The 24013-nt window shown below is 40.6% G+C and overlaps 1 protein-coding gene across 1 annotated transcript in view; it reads right to left on the reverse strand.

The window, feature by feature from the left end:
- Positions 1-3860: 3860 nt before the first annotated feature.
- The window catches only part of PIWIL4 (piwi like RNA-mediated gene silencing 4), a 55534-nt gene continuing 35381 nt past the window's right edge, over positions 3861-24013 (reverse strand). The window contains exons 15-21 of the mRNA XM_053561435.1: positions 21372-21572; positions 19957-20057; positions 9007-9077; positions 7502-7655; positions 5126-5251; positions 4874-5021; positions 3861-4210 (exon numbers count right to left, since the gene is read on the reverse strand). Of these exons, the coding sequence (XP_053417410.1) occupies positions 4094-4210; positions 4874-5021; positions 5126-5251; positions 7502-7655; positions 9007-9077; positions 19957-20057; positions 21372-21572 (918 nt within the window). The 3' untranslated portion in view covers positions 3861-4093. The remainder of the gene's footprint in view (positions 4211-4873; positions 5022-5125; positions 5252-7501; positions 7656-9006; positions 9078-19956; positions 20058-21371; positions 21573-24013) is intronic.

The raw sequence follows: 24013 nt of genomic DNA on the forward strand, positions 1-24013 counted from the left end.
CCATACTCATGGATGGGAAGAATCAACATTGTTAAAATGTCTATACTTCCCAAAGCAATCTACCTATTCAATGCCATTCCTATCAAAATACCAACATCGTACTTTCAAGATTTGGAAAAAATGATTCTGCGTTTTGTATGGAACCGGAAAAAACCCCGTATAGCTAAGGCAGTTCTTAGTAACAAAAATAAACCTGGGGGCATCAGCATACCAGATTTTAGTCTGTACTACAAAGCCATAGTGCTCAAGACAGCTTGGTACTGGCACAAAAACAGAGACATAGACACTTGGAATTGAATTGAAAACCAAGAAATGAAACTAACATCTTACAACCACCTAATCTTCGATAAACCAAACAAGAACATACCTTGGGGGAAAGACTCCCTATTCAATAAATGGTGTTGGGAGAACTGGATGTCTACATGTAAAAGACTGAAACTGGACCCACACCTTTCCCCACTCACAAAAATTGATTCAAGATGGAGAAAGGACTTAAATTTAAGGCATCAAACAATAAAAATCCTCAAAGAAAGCATAGGAAAAACACTGGAAGATATTGGCCTGGGGAAAGACTTCATGAAGAAGACTGCCATGGCAATTGCAACAACAAAAATAAACAAATGGGACTTCATTAAACTGAAAAGCTTCTGTACAGCTAAGGAGACAATAACCAAAGCAAAGAGACAACCTACACAATGGGAAAGGATATTTGCATATTTTCAATCAGACAAAAGCTTGATAATTAGGATCTATAGAGAACTCAAATTAATCCACATGAAAAAAGCCAACAATCCCATATATCAATGGGCAAGAGACATGAATAGAACTTTCTCTAAAGACGACAGACGAATGGCTAACAAACACATGAAAAAATGTTCATCATCTCTATATGTTAGAGAAATGCAAATCAAAACAACCCTGAGATATCATCTAACCCCAGTGAGAATGGCCCACATCACAAAATCTCAGAACTGCAGATGCTGGCGTGGATGTGGAGAGAAGGGAACACTTTTACACTGCTGGTGGGACTGCAAACTAGTACAACCTTTCTGGAAGGAAGTATGGAGAAACCTCAAAGCACTCAAGCTAGACCTCCCATGATCCTGCAATCCCATGACTGGGCATCTACCCAGAAGGAAAAAAATCCTTTTATCATAAGGACACTTGTACTAGACTGTTTATTGCAGCTCAATTTACAATCGCCAAAATGTGGAAACAGCCTAAATGCCCACCAACCCAGGAATGGATTAACAAGCTGTGGTATATGTATACCATGGAATACCATCCAGCCATTAAAAAAAAAATGGAGACTTTACATCCTTCATATTAACCTGGATGGACGTGGAAGACATTATTCTTAGTAAAGCATCACAAGAATGGAGAAGCATGAATCCTATGTACTCAATTTTGATATGAGGACAATTAATGACAATTATGGGGGGGGAAACAGAAAGAGGGAAGGAGGGAGGGGGGTGGGGCCTTGGTGTGTGTCACACTTTATGGGGGCAAGACATGATTGCAAGAGGGACTTTACCTAACAATTGCAATCAGTGTAACCTGGCTTATTGTACCCTCAATGAATCCCCAACAATAAAAAAAAAAAAAAAAATACTCAGATGACCAGTCCTCATCCCAGATCAGTTAAGTTACTATTTTAGGAGGCAGGCCCAGGCAACTGTATTTTTTTTTCTAAAGTTTTTAAATGTGAGATGTTATAATATTCCCGAGTTTGGGAGCCACTATTCTGATCTAAGCTCTACTCATGTTACACATTGGGTAACTTGAGTCCTGGGGAGGGAAGTTATTACAGCCAACAACTAAGCATGTTGCAACCAAAGCGCAAAGGAAAATTTCTAACTCCTGGCTCAGTGCCTGTTTGCTCAGTGGTTAGAACGCCAGCCACATCCACCAGGGGTGGGTTCATACCCGGCCTGGGCCAACCAAACAACAAAGACAACTGCAAAAAATAAAAAATAAATAAATAGCTGGGCCTTGTGGCGGGCACCTGTAGTCCCAGCTACTTGGGAGGCTGAGGCAAGAGAATCGCTTAAGCCCAAGAGTTTGGAGTTGCTGTGAGCTGTGACGGCACAGCACTCTACTGAGGGCAACATAGTGAGAATCTGTCTCAAAAAGAAAAAAAAAGAAAATTTCTAACTCCTATGTTACCTTCTGGGAGTTTACTTAAGTTGACTCTTTTTCCCGCTATTTGTTGCTCATGGCCAAGGAGAACGCTGCTCACATAACAGTCTGTGAGCGCCCCCTGGTGAGATAAAATGGTAATGAGCCATTCGGTATCTTGGGCTGTGCTCAGTAATAAGGGTGGGCAGCTCCATAGACCTTTGTATGACCTCACGAAAATGCAGCATTAGATGCAAGCGGTTTGCTTAGGTAGCACCTATCACCCTTGTACTTTAATGGAAGAAAACATCAACACAAAAAGAAAACCACCACCCTGAACTGCTGCCCTGCCCTTGCCTCTGAAGACTTGCTACGAAAAGGCAACTTCAAATCACATCAGCCACTCCCTCATATTAGAACTCTTGAGACTAATTTTTCTAAATCTGAGAGTCCCTTTCATTAAGGCTGAAGAGTGTTGTGGTTCATCTTAATGGGTTTGCCAAACAAACCGATTCCAGGACAAATTCTAGATCTCCAAATAATCCCATAAATTTTGGTCAATCACATCGCATCTTTAATCCTCAGTTTTACCATCTGTACAAGGGTCATTAAAGACAAATTCAGATAGTTGCTATAGAGATTAAGCTGAAGGAGAATTTGGAGCTTCGTAGAATGCCCCATTGTTAAAGGGGCGTGCTAAGGTAGAAAGGGAAAGAAGACAAGAGGAAGCCAGAAAGGCAGACTGGACGTGAGGAATCGAAGTAGCAGGAGAGAAACCAAGAGTGTGGGATACTGCAGGCTGACTGCAGTAAGGTGACTCAGAGAGGGAAATGACCGATTGGGTCAGGTGAGCCCAGCACTGGGTACTGACTATCAGATTTAGCAAAGTGGAGGTCACTGGTGGCCTTGACGAAGGTACTTTTGATGGTGTGATTGTGGTGAAATTCTAAGTGGAGTAAAGAACTGGATGCCTCAACTGTAGATTCTTGACATGATTTTCTCCAAAGAGGAGCAAAGAAATGGGATGGAAGCTGGAGGGAGAAATGGTTTCCTTTTTAGCATAGAAGAAACAACAGCATATTTAACTAGACTGGGAATAATCCAGCAGTGATGGGAAAAACTGATGATGCAGACAGGAGAGGGGAGAATTACTGGAGCAGCATCCTTCCTAGGTCAGAGGGAACGCGACTTAGTACAGAGCTTTATAGGAGCACAGATGTGGTGTATTTATAGTAACAAGCAGAGGGGTGGGCAGGGGCTATGGGCATATTGCTCTTAGGTTAAGGAAAATGTAGTCTTTTGAAAGCTTTTGTTTTCTTGAGAGCAGAAATCAAGATCATCACTAAGAGTGATCGCTAGTAAGTGAAATACAGTCTCGTCAGGAGACCAACTGATTAAGTTCAGATTCAGAACAGAACTCAAAGACTGGTGGAGAAATGGTCTAATGGTTAAGAGTTTTTGGCGAAAATGCTTAAATAATGAAGTTCACGTGTAATGTCAACATTCAAAAAACGATATAAACACATGTGATGTTTTGAACTTTATTTTCTTATAACTCTTTAAACAACTTTACAAAATGCTCTATAACATTAAGAAAACCTCTGCAAAATTTAGGGTGGGAATTAGACTCTCATTTATCTAGCAACAAAATATCAACTTTTTTCTCTCATTTGTAGAACCGACTATAGCACGGTATAAACACTGATTTTCTTAGAAGATACTCAACTCTTGTGTCATTCTTTATAGGTGATGGAGTATTTTAATTCCACATACCCTAACAAGAATTTACCTTATGCATTTAACTCTTTAAAATAACATAACATAAAATTCTTTTGAACAGTTTCAGATTTTTTCCCCCTGAAAGTCAAGAGTAAGCTCAATCTCCCTACCCAGCCTTGAGCTTGTGGTAGATTTGCACAAAGTATCCCAGCTGCTCCTTAGATTCTTCATCTGTGTATGTCAGGGGTTCCTGTCCTCACAGGTAGAAGAGAGAATTGGCTAATTCCAAACTTGGTTCCTTATGAATGCTTTGTGCCACCAGGAAGGTCAGCTTCTGTGCATACAGACACGGTGCTGGGATACTGACTAAGCCCTGAGGAGGGAAAAGTATTTTTAATAATTAAGAGCACAACTTGTACTTCAAAGTGATTTCTTTCCTGAATTTTTTCATCTCCTGGTTATGTAGATAATAGAATGGGTTTCTGGGTAAACAATAAGAAAACTCAACCAACACAGGACGACCTCACTCATTGGGAATTAGGAAAGACGGAGTGGAAGGTGACGGTGGCTTTGTGGTGCTAAGAGCTGGGAGCATCCAATTTAGGGCTAATCTGTTTCCCATGACCTTGTGTTCCACGGGGCTCAGAACAAACCTTGGTCTTAGACTTTGAGAGAAGCTCTTGCCCTAACACAAAGGACACAGGACAGACCCATGCCTGTTAACACTGTTTCACAACACGTGAGTTGGCTTCAAGTTCCTCACCTGTAACATGTAAATAACAACACCCCGATTTCCTCCCAGACGTGCATAAAGATAATGCATTAAGGAAGGTCCTCTAGAAACTATAAATACTTATGATTATAGTTATTGCTGTTTTATTTCTATGGTAAACAGGGTTCTTCCCACTATGGATCATTCATTTATTCATTCCTTTGAGAAAGTCAGGTGTTGTGCCATGCCTAAGGAGACAAAGGTGAACTGCATGACACTTCCTAGGTGGGAATCCTAAGTGTCATATTTACAGCTTCCACTCACCGGCCAGTTGTAATACAGGTGACACAGTTTGAATGTAAGTCTCTGCATGTGGTCAGGTTTCAAGCCATTGTCATCATAGATAACATTGTAGTAGGTGGGACTGACAGTTCCCCGACAGGCGGTCTGGCTGATCAAGTAAAAGTCATACCTGCCAAGGGAAATGGAATGAATGTGGGAAAGAAGGCAAACAGAGCAAGAACAAGGCTAAACGCACAATGAATATGTTGTTAAAAATTGGCTTTTGGCACTTGCCATTCAGGACGTGTTGCTTCTGAATCCACCACAGTGCCGAGCGGGGGGTTCTGAACGGTGCGACTCATCTCTGTGAAGAACCGTGGCATGCATTTCTTTCTGATCACGATCACTGACACCCTGGAGCTTAGAATCAGAGAGGCAAAGAGTACAAAGAAGAAAATGGGAACCATCCATGCAGCCTTCCAATTTTTTTTTAAGTTATTTATTTCTTTTTTTGCAGTTTTTGGCCAAGACTGGGTTTGAACCCACCACCTCCGGTATATGGGGCTGGCGCCCTACTCCTTTGAGCCCTCAATTTTTTCTTTTTCTTTTTCTTTTTAATTTAAGAAATGAAATAAGCCAAGTGCAGTGGCTCACAACTGTAATCCTAGCACTCTGGGAGGCCAAGGCAGGTGGACTGCTTGAGCTCACAAGTTTGTGATCAGTCTGAGCAAGAGCAAGACCCTGTCTCTACCGAAAATAGAAAATCTAGACAGGAGCTGTGGAGGGGACGTGTAGTCCCAGCTACTTAGGAGGCTAAGGCAAGAGGTACTCTTGAGCCCAGAATTTTGAGGTTGCTGTGAGCTATGACAGCACGGCACTCTACTCAGCGTGACAGAGTGAGGCTCTTCTCAAAAATAAAAAATGAAGTAGAAATGCATTAGAGAAACATTGCAAAACAAACAAAAAATAAAAATCATCCAGTACATTCCCTCCTTTTCTAGAGATCCATAGAACTTTTCAAGTTGGAGACTGTCCTCATCATTGCGTAAGTGTGGCGTGCCAAGTCACTGGCCTCGTTTATGTCATCTGGAGGGGTGGGAAGGAATAATTAACAGGACGATGAGTTTCAACGAGCAGTTCTGCAGACTTTCCAGAACTATCCCTGGAGACCAGACCTATTGTTCTCATTAGCAATAGTCACCCTATTTTCAACTTCACTCTTCCTTTCAACTTTATTTCTGAGTAACAAAGGGACAAGCACAAGTTCCTCTTACTCCTCAAATCATCCTTTCCGAATCATGAAAACTCACCTGTGTGGACAGACAGACGGAGCAAATACCCATTCTGGCCAAGAGCTGAATGAGTAATTGTTAAAGTGTTTGGTAAAGTCAAGGCCGAATCCAAATATTCACCGTCATGGAAGGTATCTCCGGGATGTAAGGATTACTATAAAGTTTCATTTTCAGCATTATATGTATTTTTTAACTTTATGAGCATTTGCAGTATTGAAACTTTTGAGAGTTGATGTTACAGCACAAGAAAAGTAATTCCTCAGCACTGTACTTCCTGCATCCCTCACTTGCGCCCTTGGGATTCTTAATACATTCACAGCCGTCAAGTGCTGAGCAAGGTATTTGGGCTCTAACCGGAGGGTGAACTCAAGGTGATATTGCCATCAAGCTATCAGGCTTTCCCTCCCAGGGGTCCTCAAACTACGGCCCGCGGGCCACATGCGGCGGTGTGATTGTATTTGTTCCCGTTTTGTTTTTTCACTTCAAAATAAGATAGGTGCAGTGTTCATAGGAATTTGATCACAGTTTTTTGTTTTGTTTTGTTTTTTTAACTATAGTCCGGCCCTCCAACGGTCTGAGGGACAGTGAACTGGCCCCCTGTTTAAAAAGTTTGAGGATCCCTGTGACGGTAAATGACTAAGGTCAAGACTGCTCTCCTTTGTGACTGTGGCCACGACACTCTGCGTGATGCTGGTGATGGTGTGACCCTGTAGATGGAGCCCTGTGCATAGCTCAGGATAAGATGCTTTCCAAATAGTTTTAGGAGCCAAGTTAGGAATATTGTCCTCCCCTATTTACCATTTTAAATATTTTTTTGCACTTACCACTTCACATAATCACTGAGGAAAATTTTGTAAGGACACACTGAAATTTTAAAACGTAACAGAGCAAGGCATTCAGTGTTTGAGATGGTGTGACTGACCTGTGCAGCTCAGACCCCTTGCGGCACCTTCCATCAACCTCACGTACACATCTGTGCCTGCGACTCAGAGGATTTGGTTCTGGGTCTTGACTGGGGCCTCAAATTTGAAACCACAGCCTGTTTTCTTCCATGGCATATTAATACGTATGAAGCATCATCACGGGCCAGCAGCCCTGCAGGCTTCCTGCTGCGTCTCCTACACTTTCCCTTCTCTAGGCACCCCCAGAACCGGGGCTCCCGGGGCTTACACCACCCATGCTATTTATGTCAGACCATCCCAACTAACCTCCAATTTAGGGGAAAGGCATACAGCTCTACTGGCATGAGGCAGACACAGAGCAAAACTTCATCGTATAAAAATAAAAGCTATGCTCTCATGCCTGTGTGTAATGTGTAATCGTTACAGCTGAAGGTGCTGTGATCAGGAGGGTGGAGGCGAGGACAGTAATCGAATACCTGGTATTTGAGTTGGCTTCTCTCACACTGCTCAGCAACTGCGGGACTTCATACTCAATAAGTGTTTTTAGCTGGCCATCCCCTACACCATCACGATACACAATTATCCGAGCAGGCAAATCCTGATTGTACTTGTACCATTTGTTGAGAGCTCCTGCAGAATTTGGTGTGAGAAAACAATGGCTTACCCAATGCCAACAAAAAACAGCATTCCCATATATTGCAAGGTTTAAGTAGTTTTCCTACCTCCAGCCATTGTAAAATAGAGTAATGCTTAATTACAGTTATATTTGCAAAAATATAAAATCGGATAACTTTAGGGAGAATTCCTTTGTCTCTGCTATTTGAGGAACCCTAATGGTTTCTTGGGAATAATATATTTTTAAACTGGGCATATCTCTTGCATAAAAATTTTAATATTTAAAGAATAAATTAAAATTGAATTCATGGTATAGATACACAAACGCCTAAAACCAAATTAATACTAATAGTTCGTGCCTTCAAGTCTTTAAATACTTTCTGTAGTTATAAACTACATAATTTTATGTCACTTTCTTCCTTAACGAGAATAAATATGAAAACAAGGGAATGGCTTGGCCATTCCTGAAAATATCTCTTCACACAGACTTGTCCAACTTATTCCCATTCTGACGACATGAACTCTGAAAACATTTCTGCCCAGTCCAACTAGAAATCCTGTGAAGAGCAGAGATAAGACAGTAACTGTTACCTGGCAGAAACTTTTCATAGTAACTGCTAAAAAAAATTTACCAGGTTTTGAGGCAAGGGGAAACAGTAAGATGGAATAATTCTCTCCATGTATAGGATGCACAGTTACGTGTATTTTAGAAGAGGTTTGCTGTCCAGAAAATGCATTTTAATTTGATAGAAATAATCATATATGTAAACTGTCAACTGTCACCAAACTCACTTCTTCAGGAAAAACAAATTCTTTACAACCCCCCAAAGTTTAAAGATGGGAAATGCAAATCAGAAGAGGGAGGTATTTGCACAAGGAACTGTTAAGGAACAGGAGAGGCAGACCTGGGCCAGGGCTGGGGAGAAGCAGAAGCCCTGATCCGTCGTTCCATCACCTTGCACTGCAAACTAATCTGCTTTCTCCCATCTCCCCCTGCTGTGCTGCCTTACCTGTTAGCACCCCTGCCCCAATCCCAAAGGCTTCTCTGTGTCTACATTTAACACTGCTCTGTCATAACCCTCACTTCTCCACGGTAGTTTTCTTTTGACCTTCATCCTGCCAGGAACATCAGCAGCCACAAATTTCCCTTCCTCCTGGTTTTATGTTTATCACAAAGAGACGATGTTTAAGTGCCACAGAGTCTGTGAGCAGCATGCAGCTCTGGAGAGCCTCTGCTGGTGACAGTTGACACAGACAGGGTTGGAGAGCTTCTTCCCGCCTATCTTTTTTCCTGCTAAAAGCACGCAGACTTAAGGTCTGAAGCAACAGCCCTTGGAGCCACCACCCATTGCTATATTTTTAGTACCAGTCATGAAAACTTTTAAGCAATCTGCCATATCCGTCATTGTTCTCTGAAGGATGCAGCGGGAAAACCACCTAAAGCAAGCAAAGGACAAAAAGTAAGGTTCAGCTTTAAAATTTCTACTGTGAAATTTAATTAAAAAATTAAAAATATAATTCAATGCTCCTAATTTTGTATACATTCTGTGATCACAATCTATTATTTATTTACTTATTTGAGACAGAGTCTCACTTTGTCGCCCTCAGTAGAGTGACTAGCGCCACAGCTCACAGCAACCTCAAACTGTTGGGCTCAAACGATCCTCTTGCTTCAGTCTCCCCAGTACTACAGGCACCCACCACAACAGTCGCCTAGTTTTAGAGACGGGGTCTCACTCTCAACTAAGGCTGGTCTCAAACTCCTGAGCTCAGGTAATCTACCCGCCTCAGCCTCGCAGAGGGCTAGGATTATAGGCGTGAGCCACCACCTCTGGCAGTGATTACGATTTATTGAAAAGAGAAACTAAAGCACAGTGTTAGTGTCAGACATATCTGGGTTCAAATCCTGGCCAGTATACTTACCAGCGATGTAACTTTGCTATGGAAACCTAAGTCTCAGTTTCCTTATCTGTACACCAAGGAGATTTATAAGATAGTAAGGCAGCTACTACCTTATAAGGTTATGGTAAAAATTAAGTTAGGAATAGATGTAAAATACGTAGCAGAGTACTTGAAATATAGTAAAAACTAATAATTAGAAGCCACTATATAATTTTTATTAAGAAATGTATTATGGCTGGGTGCGGTGGCTCACACCTGTAATCCTAGCACTCTAGGAGGCCGAGGCAGGTGGATTGCTTGAGCTCCAAGTTCAAGAACAGCCTGAACAAAAAGCAAGACCCTGTCTCTACTAAAAATAGGAAAACTGAGGTAAGAGGGTCGGTTGAGCCTAGGAGTTGGAGGTTGCTATGAGCTATGATACCACAATACTCTACCTAGAGTGACAGTTTGAGATTCTGTCTCAAAAAAAAAAAAAAAAAAGAAAGAAAGAAATATATTAGTTTTTTTTTTTTTTTTTTTTTTTTTGTAGAGACAGAGTCTCACTGTACCGCCCTCGGGTAGAGTGCCGTGGCGTCACACGGCTCACAGCAACCTCTTAACTCTTGGGCTTACGCGATTCTCTTGCCTCAGCCTCCCGAGCAGCTGGGACTACAGGCGCCCGCCACAACGCCCGGCTATTTTTTTGTTGCAGTTTGGCCGGGGCTGGGTTTGAACCCGCCACCCTCGGCATATGGGGCTGGCACCCTACTCACTGAGCCACAGGCGCCGCCCAGAAATATATTAGTTTAAAAGCTCTTCTAATTTCCAAATAGTCAAAGACTTTTCAAGCATAAACTTCCATTTCCATAGGTGAGCCTTTTAAATTTAAAAATCATAACATAATTAAAACTTATCTAGATTTCAGAAGAAAGTTCTCTTGCTAAAGCCATTACTTCATTAAAAGCACCTGGAAAATGAAGCCCATAACTTACTGGTAAGTATGTGCCCACCTTATTACAGCTCTAAACACATGCAACAATATAAAGCGCATGCCTGTAGTCTCAGCTACTTGGGAGGCTACAGCAAGAGGGTTGCTTGCACCCAGGAGTTCGGGGCTGTAGAGTGCTATGGTCCATACCTGTGACTAACCGGTGCACTCTAGCTTGGAGAACATAAATAAGGCCATGTCTCCAAAAGAGTAAAAAAGAAAAAATAGTAACATTAATTAGGAATGCTGCTAACAAACTGGAAGTCCTGAGTGATGTCACTAAGACGTCAGAATAACAGGTTTCTACCATTATCTGCTTTCCAGAGTGTGAATTGTGACAACTACCCATGGATAACAGTACCTCTGTGGGAGTCCAGGAGTCCATGGAGAAGTAGTTCTAGCACACCACTGGTATAAAATATCCAAGAATAAATGGATTAAAGAGGGTCACACAAACGAATTCACTTTGCTTGTGTCACCCCTCCAGGGTGGCATAACTTAGCGCTCAGAGAAACCCCACGCAGGCCCATGGTTTTTCTTACAAAGTGAAAGTTAGAGAATTAGTAAGGACCTGGCAGACCAGCTATACAGGATGCTGCCCAAGATGCCCACTTCTTTCTTGTCTCATTCACAACACCAAAGTAATCAGCACAGCTGGGGTGGGGGGAGAGCATCTGGGAGCAGGAAAGGGAGGCTACAGACCTTACCAACTGCTCTGTGAATGCCATCAAGACACTCACCCATAACTCACTTAGGAAAAATTAAAAAAAAAAAAACAAAACAGCAGCTTACCCACAGGTGGCTTAGGATGCCTTGCTTATAGATCTGTTCAATTAACCCACAAGCACCCCAAATGTTCCACACATCTCACCACCAACCCTGCCCATGCTGGCTGCCCAAACACGTCCCTGCAGACAGGAATTACAAGCACTTCACACAGACAGCTATGTCAATTCTGCAGGATGAGCAGAAGGCACACGAATGAGCATTTCAGGGAAGGACTCTAAAGGAAAACAATGCGAGCCTCTTGGTAGATGGCCTGGCTGTGTGGAAGTGAAAGAACATAAGCAATTTTAAGAATTACCCTAAAGAGAGAACAAGAAATATAGAGCAGACACATCCATAGAACAGGTGTGAGGGAACCTCAGAACACCTGTCTGGGCTGACTAGTGAGGGCACTTCTCTCCCGCAGCTAGCCAGTCAAGAGCAAGCAACATTTTTCAAATGCAAAGATACTAATGCAAGACTTCAAAAAACATGACAAACATCAGAAAATATGACACTACCAAAGGAATACAATAATATTCCAATAAACAACCCCAAGTAAATGGAGATATATGAACTTCTTGACAAAAAATTTTAAAAATGTAGAATCTCTGTAAGTTGACCACCCAAGGGACTATAACAAACTGGTCAAAATATAGAGATATTCAACATAGGGAATTGGGTCTACTCTATTTATTTGTACATGTGATGCTGTCTACGCTATGAAAATTAGGTCAATTTAAGGAGGTGATCAATGTAGGCAGGTGGTCAACTATGGAGGTTCTACTGTAGTTGTTTTAAGCAAGTTATAAGAGAATGCAAATAGAACACTCAATGATGTTAGAAAAATACATAAACAAAACAAGAATTTCAATGAAGAGGCAGAAATCATTGAAAGGAACCAAACAAATTCTGGAGCTGAAAATGGGGTCTTGCTCTTGCTCAGGCTATATGCAGCCTACAAGAGACTCACTTCAAATTTAAAGACACAGTGAACAAACTGGAGGGATGAAAAAAATATTCCATGCAAACAGAACCGAAAGAGAGCAGGGGTAACTAAACTTAGACAAGGCTCGGCGCCTGTGGCTCAAGTGGCTCAGGCACCAGCCACATACACCTGAGCTGGCAGGTTCGAATCCAGCCAGGGCCCACCAAACAACTATGATGGCTGCAAACAACAACAACAAAAATAGCTGGGCGATGTGGCGGGCTTCTGTAGTCCCAGCTACTTGGGAGGCGGAAGCAGGAGAATCGCTTGAGCCCAGGAGTTGGAAGTTGCTGTGAGCTATGACGCCACAGCACTGTACTGAGGGCGACAGCTTGAGGCTCTCTCTCAAAAATAAATAAATAAATGAATAAATAAATAAATAAACGAACTTAGACAAAACAGACTTTTGTCAAAAAATTCACAAAGACAAAGAACGTCACTGTACAATGATAAAGGGATCAATTCATCAAGATGATGTATCAGTTCTAAGCATATGTGCACCCAACATCAAAGCATCTAAACGTATACGTCAAATATCAACATCTGAAGGGAGAAATAGACAGTAATATAATAATAAATAGTATGGGACCTCAGTACCCCACTTTGAACAATGGATAGATTACTGATAGAAAATCAGTATGTAAACACTGGACTAGGAATGACCAGTATTCTTCTTCTTATTATTTTTTTGAGACATAGTCTCACTCTGTTGACCTGAACAGAATGTTGTGGTGCCATAGCTCATAGCAACCTCAAACTCATGGGCTTAAGAGATCCTCTTGTTTCAGCCTCCCCAGTAGCTGGGACTATAAGTGCTCACCACAATGCCAGACAGTTTTTTCTATTTTTAGTAGAAATGGGGTCTCGCTCTTGCTCAGGCTGGTCTTAAACTCCTGAGCTCAGGCAATCCACCCACCTTGCTCTCCCAGAGTGCTAGGATTACAAGCATGAGCCATCACTCCAGGCTCGCTTGAGTAACACTTTAGACAGAATGAATCTAAAGACATAGAACATAGATTTAACCCAACAGCAGCAGAATACACATTCTGCTCTAGCATAGGCAGAACAAACATACTCCAGGAAAAACAACACCAAGTCTTAACAAGTTTAAGATGACTGAAATTATATTAAGTATCTTGTCTGACCACAACAGGATGAAACTAGAAATCAGTAGAGGAGGGAAACTGAAAACTTGCAAATATGTGGAAATAAAAGACCACACCCACGCCCATGAAAATCAATAGATCAAAAAAAAAAAATACCTGAGACAAACAAAAATGGAGACATAACATAAGAAAATTTATGGGATGCAGTAAAAACAGTTTGAACATGAAAGTTTATAGTAGTAAATGTCTACATGAACAAAAAAGGAAGCTCTCAGATAAACAATCTAAACTTTTACATCAAAAAATAAAAAAACAAAAAAGAAGCTCAATGTTAGCAAAAGGAAGGAAAAAATAAACATCAGTGCAGACATAAATAAAACAGGGATAAAAAAATAGAAAAAATCAGTAAAACTAAGAGATGGTGTTTTGAAAAGATAAATAAAATTTACAAACCTTTAGCTAGACTAACTATGCCTGAATCTCCTTATCCTCAGGTTCCACATTCAGGAATTTAAACAACAGCATTTTCAACAGGCTTTGTTGACATGGTTGCTTGAATCTCCAGATGTGGAACTCATAAGTATGGAAGGCTCCCTGAAGAACCTGAGCAGCTTTGGATTTTATTATCTACAGAGGGTCCTGGAACCAATCCCCTGTGGATACTGAGGGACAATTTTAATTAAAAAAGGGATAAGACTCAAGCAAACAAAATCAGAAATAAAAAAGTAGAAATAGTTTTTTTTTAATGCAACGGATACCACAAAAATACAAAAATCACAAGGACAACCATGAACAATTTGGATAATCAAAAAGAAATTCCTGAAAACATTCAGCCTGCCAAGATTGAACCATAAAGAAATAGAGAGAACAGACTAATAATGAGCATGGAGATTGGATCAGTAATCAAAAATCTCCGAACAAAAAAAAGTCCAGAACCTGATAGCTTCACTGATGAGGTCTACCAAATATTTAAAGAATTAGTATGCATCCTTTTCAAACTCTTCCAAAAAATTAAAGAATAGGAAACACTTACAAACTCATTTTGAGGCCAACATTACCTGATACCAAAGCCAGACAGACACTATATGTTAAGAAATTACAAAATTCAACAGCATACTAAAATGGTCATACCATTGTAGGACTGTCTATTTGAAACCAACAGACTCTCACCAAAGATTACAAGGCAAGGAATTTTATTAGCTGGCAGGGAAACTCAGCAGGCCATCACAGCCTTAAAGCATTGAGCTCCCCCATGTCATCCCCACAAAGCTCTTTTATACTATATATATATATGGAGTTACAGTTACAGATGTTAGGTCATGGGAAAATTTTTAGTAAAATCACACAAAGCTAATGATTATATTTCTCAAGAAACCAGAGTGATATTATTTGTTACATGGTCTCTATCAAGTTTATTCCTGTTTAGTGTATTTCTTCAAGTTATTTCTTATCTTTGGAGACTGAGTTCTTCTGCAACTGCATTCTCAGGACCACCAGAAAGTGTAAGATTTATTTTTCCTTCCTCAATATACTACGATCAAGATTTATATCTGAGATGCATGTGTAAATCAATAAATGTGACGTACCACAGTGATAGAATGAAGAAGAAAACTGTATGATTGTTTCAATAGATGTAGAAAAAAGCATTTGACAAAATTCAATATCCTTTCAGAGAAAGACTCTCAACAAATCAGGTATAAAAGGGATGTACCTGAATACAACAAAGGCCACCCATATGTGACAAGCCCATAATGGACATCATACTCAACAGTGAAAAGTCAGACGTCTTTCTTCTAAGAGCATCAACGAAACAAGGATGTCCATTTACCACTTCTACTCAACAGAGTACTGGAAGCTCCAGTCAGAACAATTAGATAAGAAAAAGAAATAAAAGGTATCCAAATTGAAAAGGAAAAAGAAAAATTGTCTGTTGGCAGATAACACAATCTTATATACAGAAAACCCTAAAGACTCAACCAAAACCTCTTAGAATTAGTAAAAGTTTAATAAAGTTACAGGATAAAAAAAAAAAAATCAACATACAAAAATCAACTGTTTATAAACACTAACAATCTGAAAAACAAATTATGAAAACAATCTCTTTTACAATAGCCTCAAAAAGAATAAATGATGTAGAAATGAATTTAACCAAAGTGGTAAAAAATATGTACACTGAAAACTATAAAACATTGATAAAATAAATTGAGACGGCACAAATAAATGGAAAGATATCGCATGTTCATGGATTGGAAGAATTAATATGGAGAAAGTGTCCATACTATTCTTTTTTTTTTTTTTTTGGCCAGGGCTGGGTTTGAACCCGCCACCTCCGGCATATGGGACCGGCGCCCTACCCGCTGAGCCACAGGCACCGCCCTGTCCATACTATTCAAAGTAATCTAAAACTTTAATGCAATTCTTATCAAAATTCCAAAGGCATTTTTCATGGAAATAAAAAAAAAAACTAACATTTTATGACACAGAAAACCCCAAATAGTTAAAGCAATCTTAAATGAACAGAACAAACATGCATCACACTTTCTGATTTCAAATTATATTACAAAGCTATAACAATCAAAACAGCATGGTACTAGTAAAAAGAAAAAAAAAAAACCAGACATCTAGACCAATGGAACAGAATAGAAAGCCCAGAAATGAATCCACACATATACGGTCAATGAATCTTTGACAAAGGCACCAAGAATACATAATAGGAAAAAGAAAGTCTCTCCCATAAATGATGTTGTGATAAGTAGACATCCATATGCAAAAAAAAAAAAAAAAATGGATCCTTACCCCACATACAAAAATTAACTCAAAATGGATTAAACACATGATCTGAAACTACAACACTCCTAGAAGAAACATAGATATTTGTCTTAGCAATGATTTTTTTTCCTCATGCTACCTTGTCTAAAATTGACAATGACTTTTTGGATATAACACCAAAGCACAGATAACAAAAGCAACAAAGTTTCTGCATAACAAAGGAAGGAATCAACAAAATGAAAAGGAAACTTATAGACTTAAAGACAGGGAAAAATATTGGTAAGTCATATATGCATTAAGGGAACAATATCCAAAATATAAAAGGAACTCACACAACATAATAGACCCCAAAAAGCAATAATCCAATTAAAAATGGGCAAAGCCATGAATGGATTAATAAATTGTAGTATATGTATACCATGGAATATTATGCAGCCTTAAAGAAAGACGGAGACTTTTCCTCTTTCATGTTTACATGGATGGAGCTGGAACATATTCTTAGCAAAGTATCTCAAGAATGGAAGGAAAAGTATCCAATGTACTCAGCCCTACTATGAAACCAATTTATAGCTTTCATGTGAACGCTATAACCCAATTATAGCCCAAGAAGAAGGGGAAAGGGGAGAGGGAGCGGAGGGGAGAGGGAAGGATGGGTGGAGGGAGGGTAATTGGTGGGACCACACCTACGGTGCATCTTACAAGGGTACGTGTAAAATTTACTAAGTGTAGAATATAAATGTCTTAACACAATAACTAAGAATATGCTGTGAAGGCTATGTTAACCAGTTCAAAGAAAATATTTTAAAATATATATAAAACCAGAACATCGTACCCCATGATTACATTAATGTACACATCTATGATTTAATAAAAAATGGGCAAAGGACCTGAATAGACATTGTTCAAGGGAAAACACGGAAATGGCCAACACATAGATTAAAAAGTGTTCAACATCACTAATCAGGGAAACACAAGTCAAAACCACCATGAGATATCACCTCACATATTTAGGGTGGCTATTATCAAAAAGTGAAAAGTGAAGGGTTGGGAAGAATGTGGAGAAAAGAGAACTTTTATACATTGTTGGTGAGAAAGTAAATTAGTACAGCCACGATGGAAACCAGTTAAAAATAGAACTGCTAGATGACCGAGCTATCCCACTTCTCAATATATACCCAAAGGAAATGAAATCAGTATGTTGGAGCTATCTGTGCTTCCAAGTTCATTACGGCATCATTCACAATAGTCAAGACAGAGAATCAACCTAAGTGTCCACTGACAGATAAAGGTAAAAAGAGTTGGGACAGACACACAAACACACACAGAGAATACTTGTATTATTCAGCTTTATAAAAGAAAATCCTGCCATTCACAACAACATGGATGAACCTAGGGGACGATATATTAAACCAGACACAGAAAGAGAAATACTGCCTGACCATGTATATGTAGGATCTTAAAAAGTCAAACTCATACAACCACTGCATAGAGAAGAGTTACCAGTGGAGAGTGGGGAGAGGGTGGTCAAAGGTTGAAAACATTCAGCTATGAGATAAATAAGCTCCTGACACCCAAAGTACACCATGTTGCTTACAGATAATAATAATGTACTACTGGGTACCTCAATTTGCTGAGAGCAGATGTTAAATATTCTCACCACACAAAAATATAGGGACTACGTAAGGGATATGTTAATTAGCTTGAACGTGGTAATGATCGCACTTGCACAAAACATGTATCAAAACATCATACTGTCATTACTAAGTCCCAAAGCTGCAGATGCTGGCGTAGAGCGGGGTGGTGGGGGGAACACTTTTACACTGCTGGTGGGACCGCAAACTAATACAGCCTCTTTGGAAAGAAGTGTGGAGAATCTTCAAAGAACTCAAATTAGACCTCCCATTTGACCCCACAATCCTATTTCTAGGCATCTACGAGGAAGAAAAAGAAATCATTTTATCATCAGGACATTTGCACTAGATTGTCTATCGCAGCATGCTTTACATCGCCAAGATGTGGAAACAACCTAGATACCCATCAACTCAGAAGTGGATTAACAAAGTGTGCTTTATGCGTTCGGAAAAACAATTATCCAATGCACTCAATTCTAATATGAACCAAGTGGACAATCTAACGCAGGTGTCTTCAAACTACAGCCCGTGGGCCACATGAGGCGTGACTGTATTTGTTCCTATTTTGTTTTTTTACTTCAAAATAAGATATGTGCAGTGTGCATAGGAATGTGTTCATAGTTTTCTTTTTTAAACTATAGTTCGGCCCTCCAGTGGTCTGAGGGGCAGTGAACTGGCCCCCTGTTTAAAAAGTTTGAGGACCCCTGATCTAATGTCTGCCCACGTTAAAAAAAAAAACTCATTTCAATTCAAGTTGGGGGGAGCAGAAGTGAAGAAAGGGGAGAAGGGAGTGAGTAGGGTGCCCCCACTGAAAGAGCAAGGTGTGGGGGTGTTTGGCACACCTTTTGAGTGAGGTACCTAAGCACAAAAGGGACTCTACCTAACAACATCAAATATGTTGACTTGGTTGTTTGTACCCTCACATTAATCTGAAATAAAAGAAAAAAAATCATATTGTATACTTTAAATATATACAATTTTTGTTTGTTAATTATACCTCAATAAAGCTAGAAAAATTTGATGATAACTGTTGACGACTTGGGGAAAAATACAAAGATGAATCCCTATCTCACTCTACCACAAAATAAATTCCAGATGTACAAAGGAAAAAAATGAACGTCCTTTATCAACTTGGTTAATGAATTGACATATGTTAACAGGCATCTCATGCAAGCTGGAATGGAGCTGTAGGCTTGGAAGCAGGAGGTTACTTTTCTTATTTCAATCCCAAATATATTATCTGACCACAAATTTAACAGAGTATATCAAATAAACCAGGAGAAAAACATTTTGCAAGCAGCTTCTAGAGCCTCAGAAAACATTGTTTAGTTATAAATATAAGAACATTTCTAACAACTAAAATTTAATGAGGATTATGGGCCAATGTTTAAGGCATTACCCAATCTTGCCCATGTTTTTAAGAGCTGTGTGAACTACAGCTACGTCAAATATCGGCAAGTATCAAGAATAGTAATAGCAAATATGTATTGAGCATTTACCATGGGTGGCTATTCAGGGGTGTCCAAACGGAGGCCCATAGGCCTCATGCTGTTTTTACGGGGACTTTTTTGCTTATCTGTGGTGTTGGATATCACAAAAATTATGCATAGACCTTTTCTTTGTAAATCAACTTCTGTTCATGTTTGTACATTTAATGCGTGGTCCAAGACAACCCTTCTTCCGATGTGCAACAGAGAAGGAAAAGGGTTAAACACCCATTGATCACCCCTGTAAACACTTTATCTTACATAATTACCATACATGCCTTATGAAATACGCACATTATCTTCATTTTACAGGATAATACAGTGAGAGACACCAAAGTTAGATAACCAGAACTTGATCACAGCGTAAGTGGCAGCTCAGATCAAGATACTAATCCAGATTTTGAAATCAACTACTTAGCATAGGTATATATGTAACGTCCCAATACAACATGGACATTCAGAAAATAAGTAAATGTGTAAGAATTTCTACCCCTCTATGATTTGGGAAAGATGATTGAAATATGAGCAATATCATACCCTAACAAATGAACAAAATTTTTTTTAATGAGGCTACACATTACCTCAATATTAAAATATGAATGACTAATACAAACAATTCCCTTGCTATTAAGTTCTTTAGCGAAACCCAAAATTAATTGTCTAAGTAACTGCAGACTGTGTTAGGGTAGTTTTCACAGTACCTGGTGATTTGGGGGTTAACACTGGCCACACAGCCGACCACCACTTCCTTCTTGAATGCATCTTTACAGACGTCGATACCGACCACCATCAAGGACTTCAGCTATAAAATTAACATTGTCTTCATTTAATGGGGTGAGGAATAATTTCCCCAATGATTTAATATAAATATTTTTAAAAACTGCTTCCAGTTACTGAATTATTTAAATTAATCTAAGAGAGAGATCAAGATCCAGATGAGGCCAATTGTTAAACCAGAAAGACTTAAAGGTCAAGGAAAACTATGGGATATACTGGGCTTAAGAGACTCACCATAGTCCAAAATACCCTTCATCTTCTGTGTGGGTCGGCAAGAGGTTCTAGGGGCTAAAGAGATTCTGAGACCCTAATCGGTCCATTTCTCCCTTACCTCTTGACCTCTGGTCTGAAAAATTTGCAGAGGAACTCCATCCCCATCCTTTAGACCTCTAAGGTGCTGTGCACCTCCACCCCTGGGGGGAGCGGGGTATAGGTAGGGGGCGTTGGAGCCGGAGAGAACCACATGCATCCTGATTATACACGTATGTGGGGCACTATGAAAACTTGGAGATACACCAAAATCAAAAACTTCAAATCCACACAGATGGAAACAAACGAAGCCTTCCCGGTAACACGGCTAAGGCAAGCAAGTTGAAACGTGCAAAAGGACGCCTCGGACTGTGTATTCCTTAGAAGTGAAAATAATGACTCCAACACAGTCTATCTCAAAAGTTTCATAGTGACCTACAATATAAGAAATGGGCAACTTGGTGGCACCTGCGGCTCAAGGCATAGGGTGCCGGCCACATATACCGGAGGTGGCAGGTTCAAACCCAGCCCAGGCCAAAAACTGCAAAAAAAAAAAAAAACAGAAGAAAGAAATGGGCAACCTTTCCTCATTTCACATTTCCTCACTTTCTTCCATGGTGGCTACAGTACATTCAGGAAAAAGAAGAGGATTTTCTAAGTTTCCACCAGTTTGCAGATTCAGATCACAGGCTGTGCCAGTTCCCGGAGCTCTAGGAAGCCCCGTCGAGGGCACCAGGCTGCTCTGAGAGTGAGGCTCCTGCTGAAAGCTGGCAAAGCTGGAGACCATGGCCCTCAGACTGTAAAACAGAAGCTGGGGGTGGGTGGGATACAAATCAGGTCCCTTTAAGTCTTTTCCAAACTCGATTCTCTTCCATGAAATATTCTAAGTTAGCAGCTTAACTGAAGGTCCCGGAGAAGAGCAGCTGTGCCTCACCTTCTGGACGTCCAACGTTATGTGACACCAGAACCCAGGACAAAAGCTCAACGGACCAACCAAATAATTCTGGGATCATGTGATACTACTGCCTACTTTGCTTTAATTTTAAAAATTGACTGATTATTAAATGGAAAAGTGCAACAGGCTCCTCACAGGTATCTCCACGGCCCACAGCTCGCCTCCGAGTTTACAGGTCATCTGCAGGGCGATCTTGGTGGCAATGCTCATCATCATTCCCTGTTTATTCAAGGTCCGCGCGAGAACACACTGGCTTGGGACTGGGCAGTCCCAGCTCAGATATTTTTTAATGGAATCATAATAGCTCTTCTGATTAGAAGGCAGAATGCACATCACCTAAAAGTGACAAACAAACAAAAAACGCAGCAGAAGATTTTAGAAATTTACTTAGGCTTAGAAGTAGCTTTTTGAAAAAACGAATACATACATCATGCCAACATCTTTTGTCACTAAGTTCCCAGGAAGCAAATACTCAAATGGCCATCAAAACACGGAAAAATTCATCCCCACCACTTGAAGTGCGTTTTCAGCAGCGACTGACTCTGCAGAGCCCATTCCCACACTGTCCAGCTCCTCCGACTCTTCCTTCCTCTGTGTTTCTTGCTAAGCTCTTTCTCCACTGTTTCTGCTTCCCACCTTGTCTCTCCACTCTGCGCTGGCCCCTTCCTACCCTTCTCCAGCTCACATTCCCACTGTCCTCGCCCCCAACTCCACCCAAAGATAAACAAAGTGGAGAATTAGCTTAACCTGTGGTGCTTTTTCCATCAAGTATAAGATAATCAAAAATGAAGAAAACAAACAAAAAACACTTTTACTTTTTTTTTTACTGGAAGTTGAAAGTAGAAATACTGGGGGAGGGAAAATAAGAATAAAGGAAGTTCTGGCCCCTGGTATTTTTAATTCCACCCATCTCTGTCACTACCTGTACTTATCAGGTGTTTCCTACACGGAAGGGCCTTCACCTCTCCCCTCCTTCCCATCCTTTAGTCTCTATCTTCGAAACTCCCCAGAATGGTTTTGTTGTTGTTGTTGCTGTTTTGTTTTTTGAGACAGACTCTCACTTTGTTGCCCACAGCTCACAGCATCACAGCTCACAGCAACCTCAAAATCTTAGGTTTAAGTGATTCTCTTCCCTTGGCCTCCCAAGTAGCTGGGACTACAGACACCAGCTGCAATGTGGGGCTATTTTCTTGTTGCAGGTATCATTGTTGTTTAATTGGCCCCTGGCCAGGCTTGAACCTGCCAGCCTTGGTGCTTGTGGCTGCTTCTGTAACCACTGTGCTATAGGCACCGAGCCAAAATTCCCAAATTGTAATGGGCACTGCCATGATTAGGACAAAAAAACACAAGTTTTCCAACACATACAATTTTTTTCTTTTTTTGAGACAGAGTCTCATTGTGTCACCATTGGTACAGTGTTGTGGCATCACAGCTCACAGAAATCTCCAACTCTTGGGCTTAGGTGATTCTCTTGCCTCAACCTCCCAAGTAGCTGGGACTACAGGCACCCACCACAACACCTGGCTATTTTTTGTGGCAGTTGTCACTGCTGTTTTAGCTGGCCGAGGCTGGGTTAAAACCCGCCACCCTAAGTATATGGGGCTGGCGCCCTACCCACTGAGCCACGGGCACTGCCCCCCCGACTCATACGATTATTTAAAGTTATAATGTCAGAGGCTAAGATTATTTACACTTAATTATATAAAGTAGACAAAAATACTTCTATATTATCAGCAAAATTCTCAAAGTGAAAAGCCTTCCTTCCATCCCATGAGTTTGCTGCCAAACAAGGAAGGTGGCAGAACAAGGCAGTGTCCCAGTGGGGCCCGGGCTGACAGCAGATGGGAGCCAAATGGTATGAGCTACACACAGGGTCTGGAGGAGTGAGCAGACAAGGAAAGGGTAACAGGAGCCACGTGACATGCACATATTTCCTAGCTCTGCCCATTGAGAAAGCCTGGGTAGGGGAGGGCAACACCCATTTAGCAAATGAGCATGCCAATGGCCCAAATATTTGTTTCTAAATACTATTTTCTGCCAAAAGGACTCTGGTAAGAAATATCTGATTGCAGGGCTGAGAAGCAAAACTACATGATAAGCCTTGTATGTCTTATTTTGCCAAAAAATAAGGAAACATCCCATCTAAGAAAGGGGGGGACACAGGAAAAAGGCCCTGAAGTCAGCTTGAACAGGGCTCCCACTGTCAAAATCAAGGACAAGATGATGAGCATCAAAACAAATAATAAGAGCAACAGAAAAAAAAGGGAGGCAAACAAACGGCTCATGAAAGGTATTGCTCTTCAGAACCATAACATTTACAGGAAAACCTCACTGCAAAGAAAATTTGTTTTCCTCCTACTAAATAAAATACAAATCTGTAAGTCCATACTGATACCAACTAATGAACACATGGGGCCTGTTGCTCGGCCCCTCCTAAGTATGGAAGCTGGGTGGAATCCTCAGGTGTCAACCATCACAGTAATAATGGATTCTGGGCAAGAATTATAATGGATGCTCAGACTAAGGCGTAAATGTTTGATGAGGAAAAGGATACTTGTATGGTCTCAAAGCACACACACACACACACACACACAAACTGATTAAAAAGAGTAACTTTATGGTGGGGTCGTCTAGCAGATGCCTCCTTAATTGGCAGAGTACTGCAAGGTGGAACTCTGTAAGGACAGAGGATCACTGCTGTGATAAGTCTCGCCAAATGTGCAAAGCCTGAACTTAACAAACGCAAACTGAGGGACATTATATGATGTAACAGGTCT

The sequence above is a fragment of the Nycticebus coucang genome, chromosome 14, assembly GCF_027406575.1.
Source record: "Nycticebus coucang isolate mNycCou1 chromosome 14, mNycCou1.pri, whole genome shotgun sequence".
Taxonomy (NCBI): Eukaryota; Metazoa; Chordata; class Mammalia; order Primates; family Lorisidae; genus Nycticebus; species Nycticebus coucang.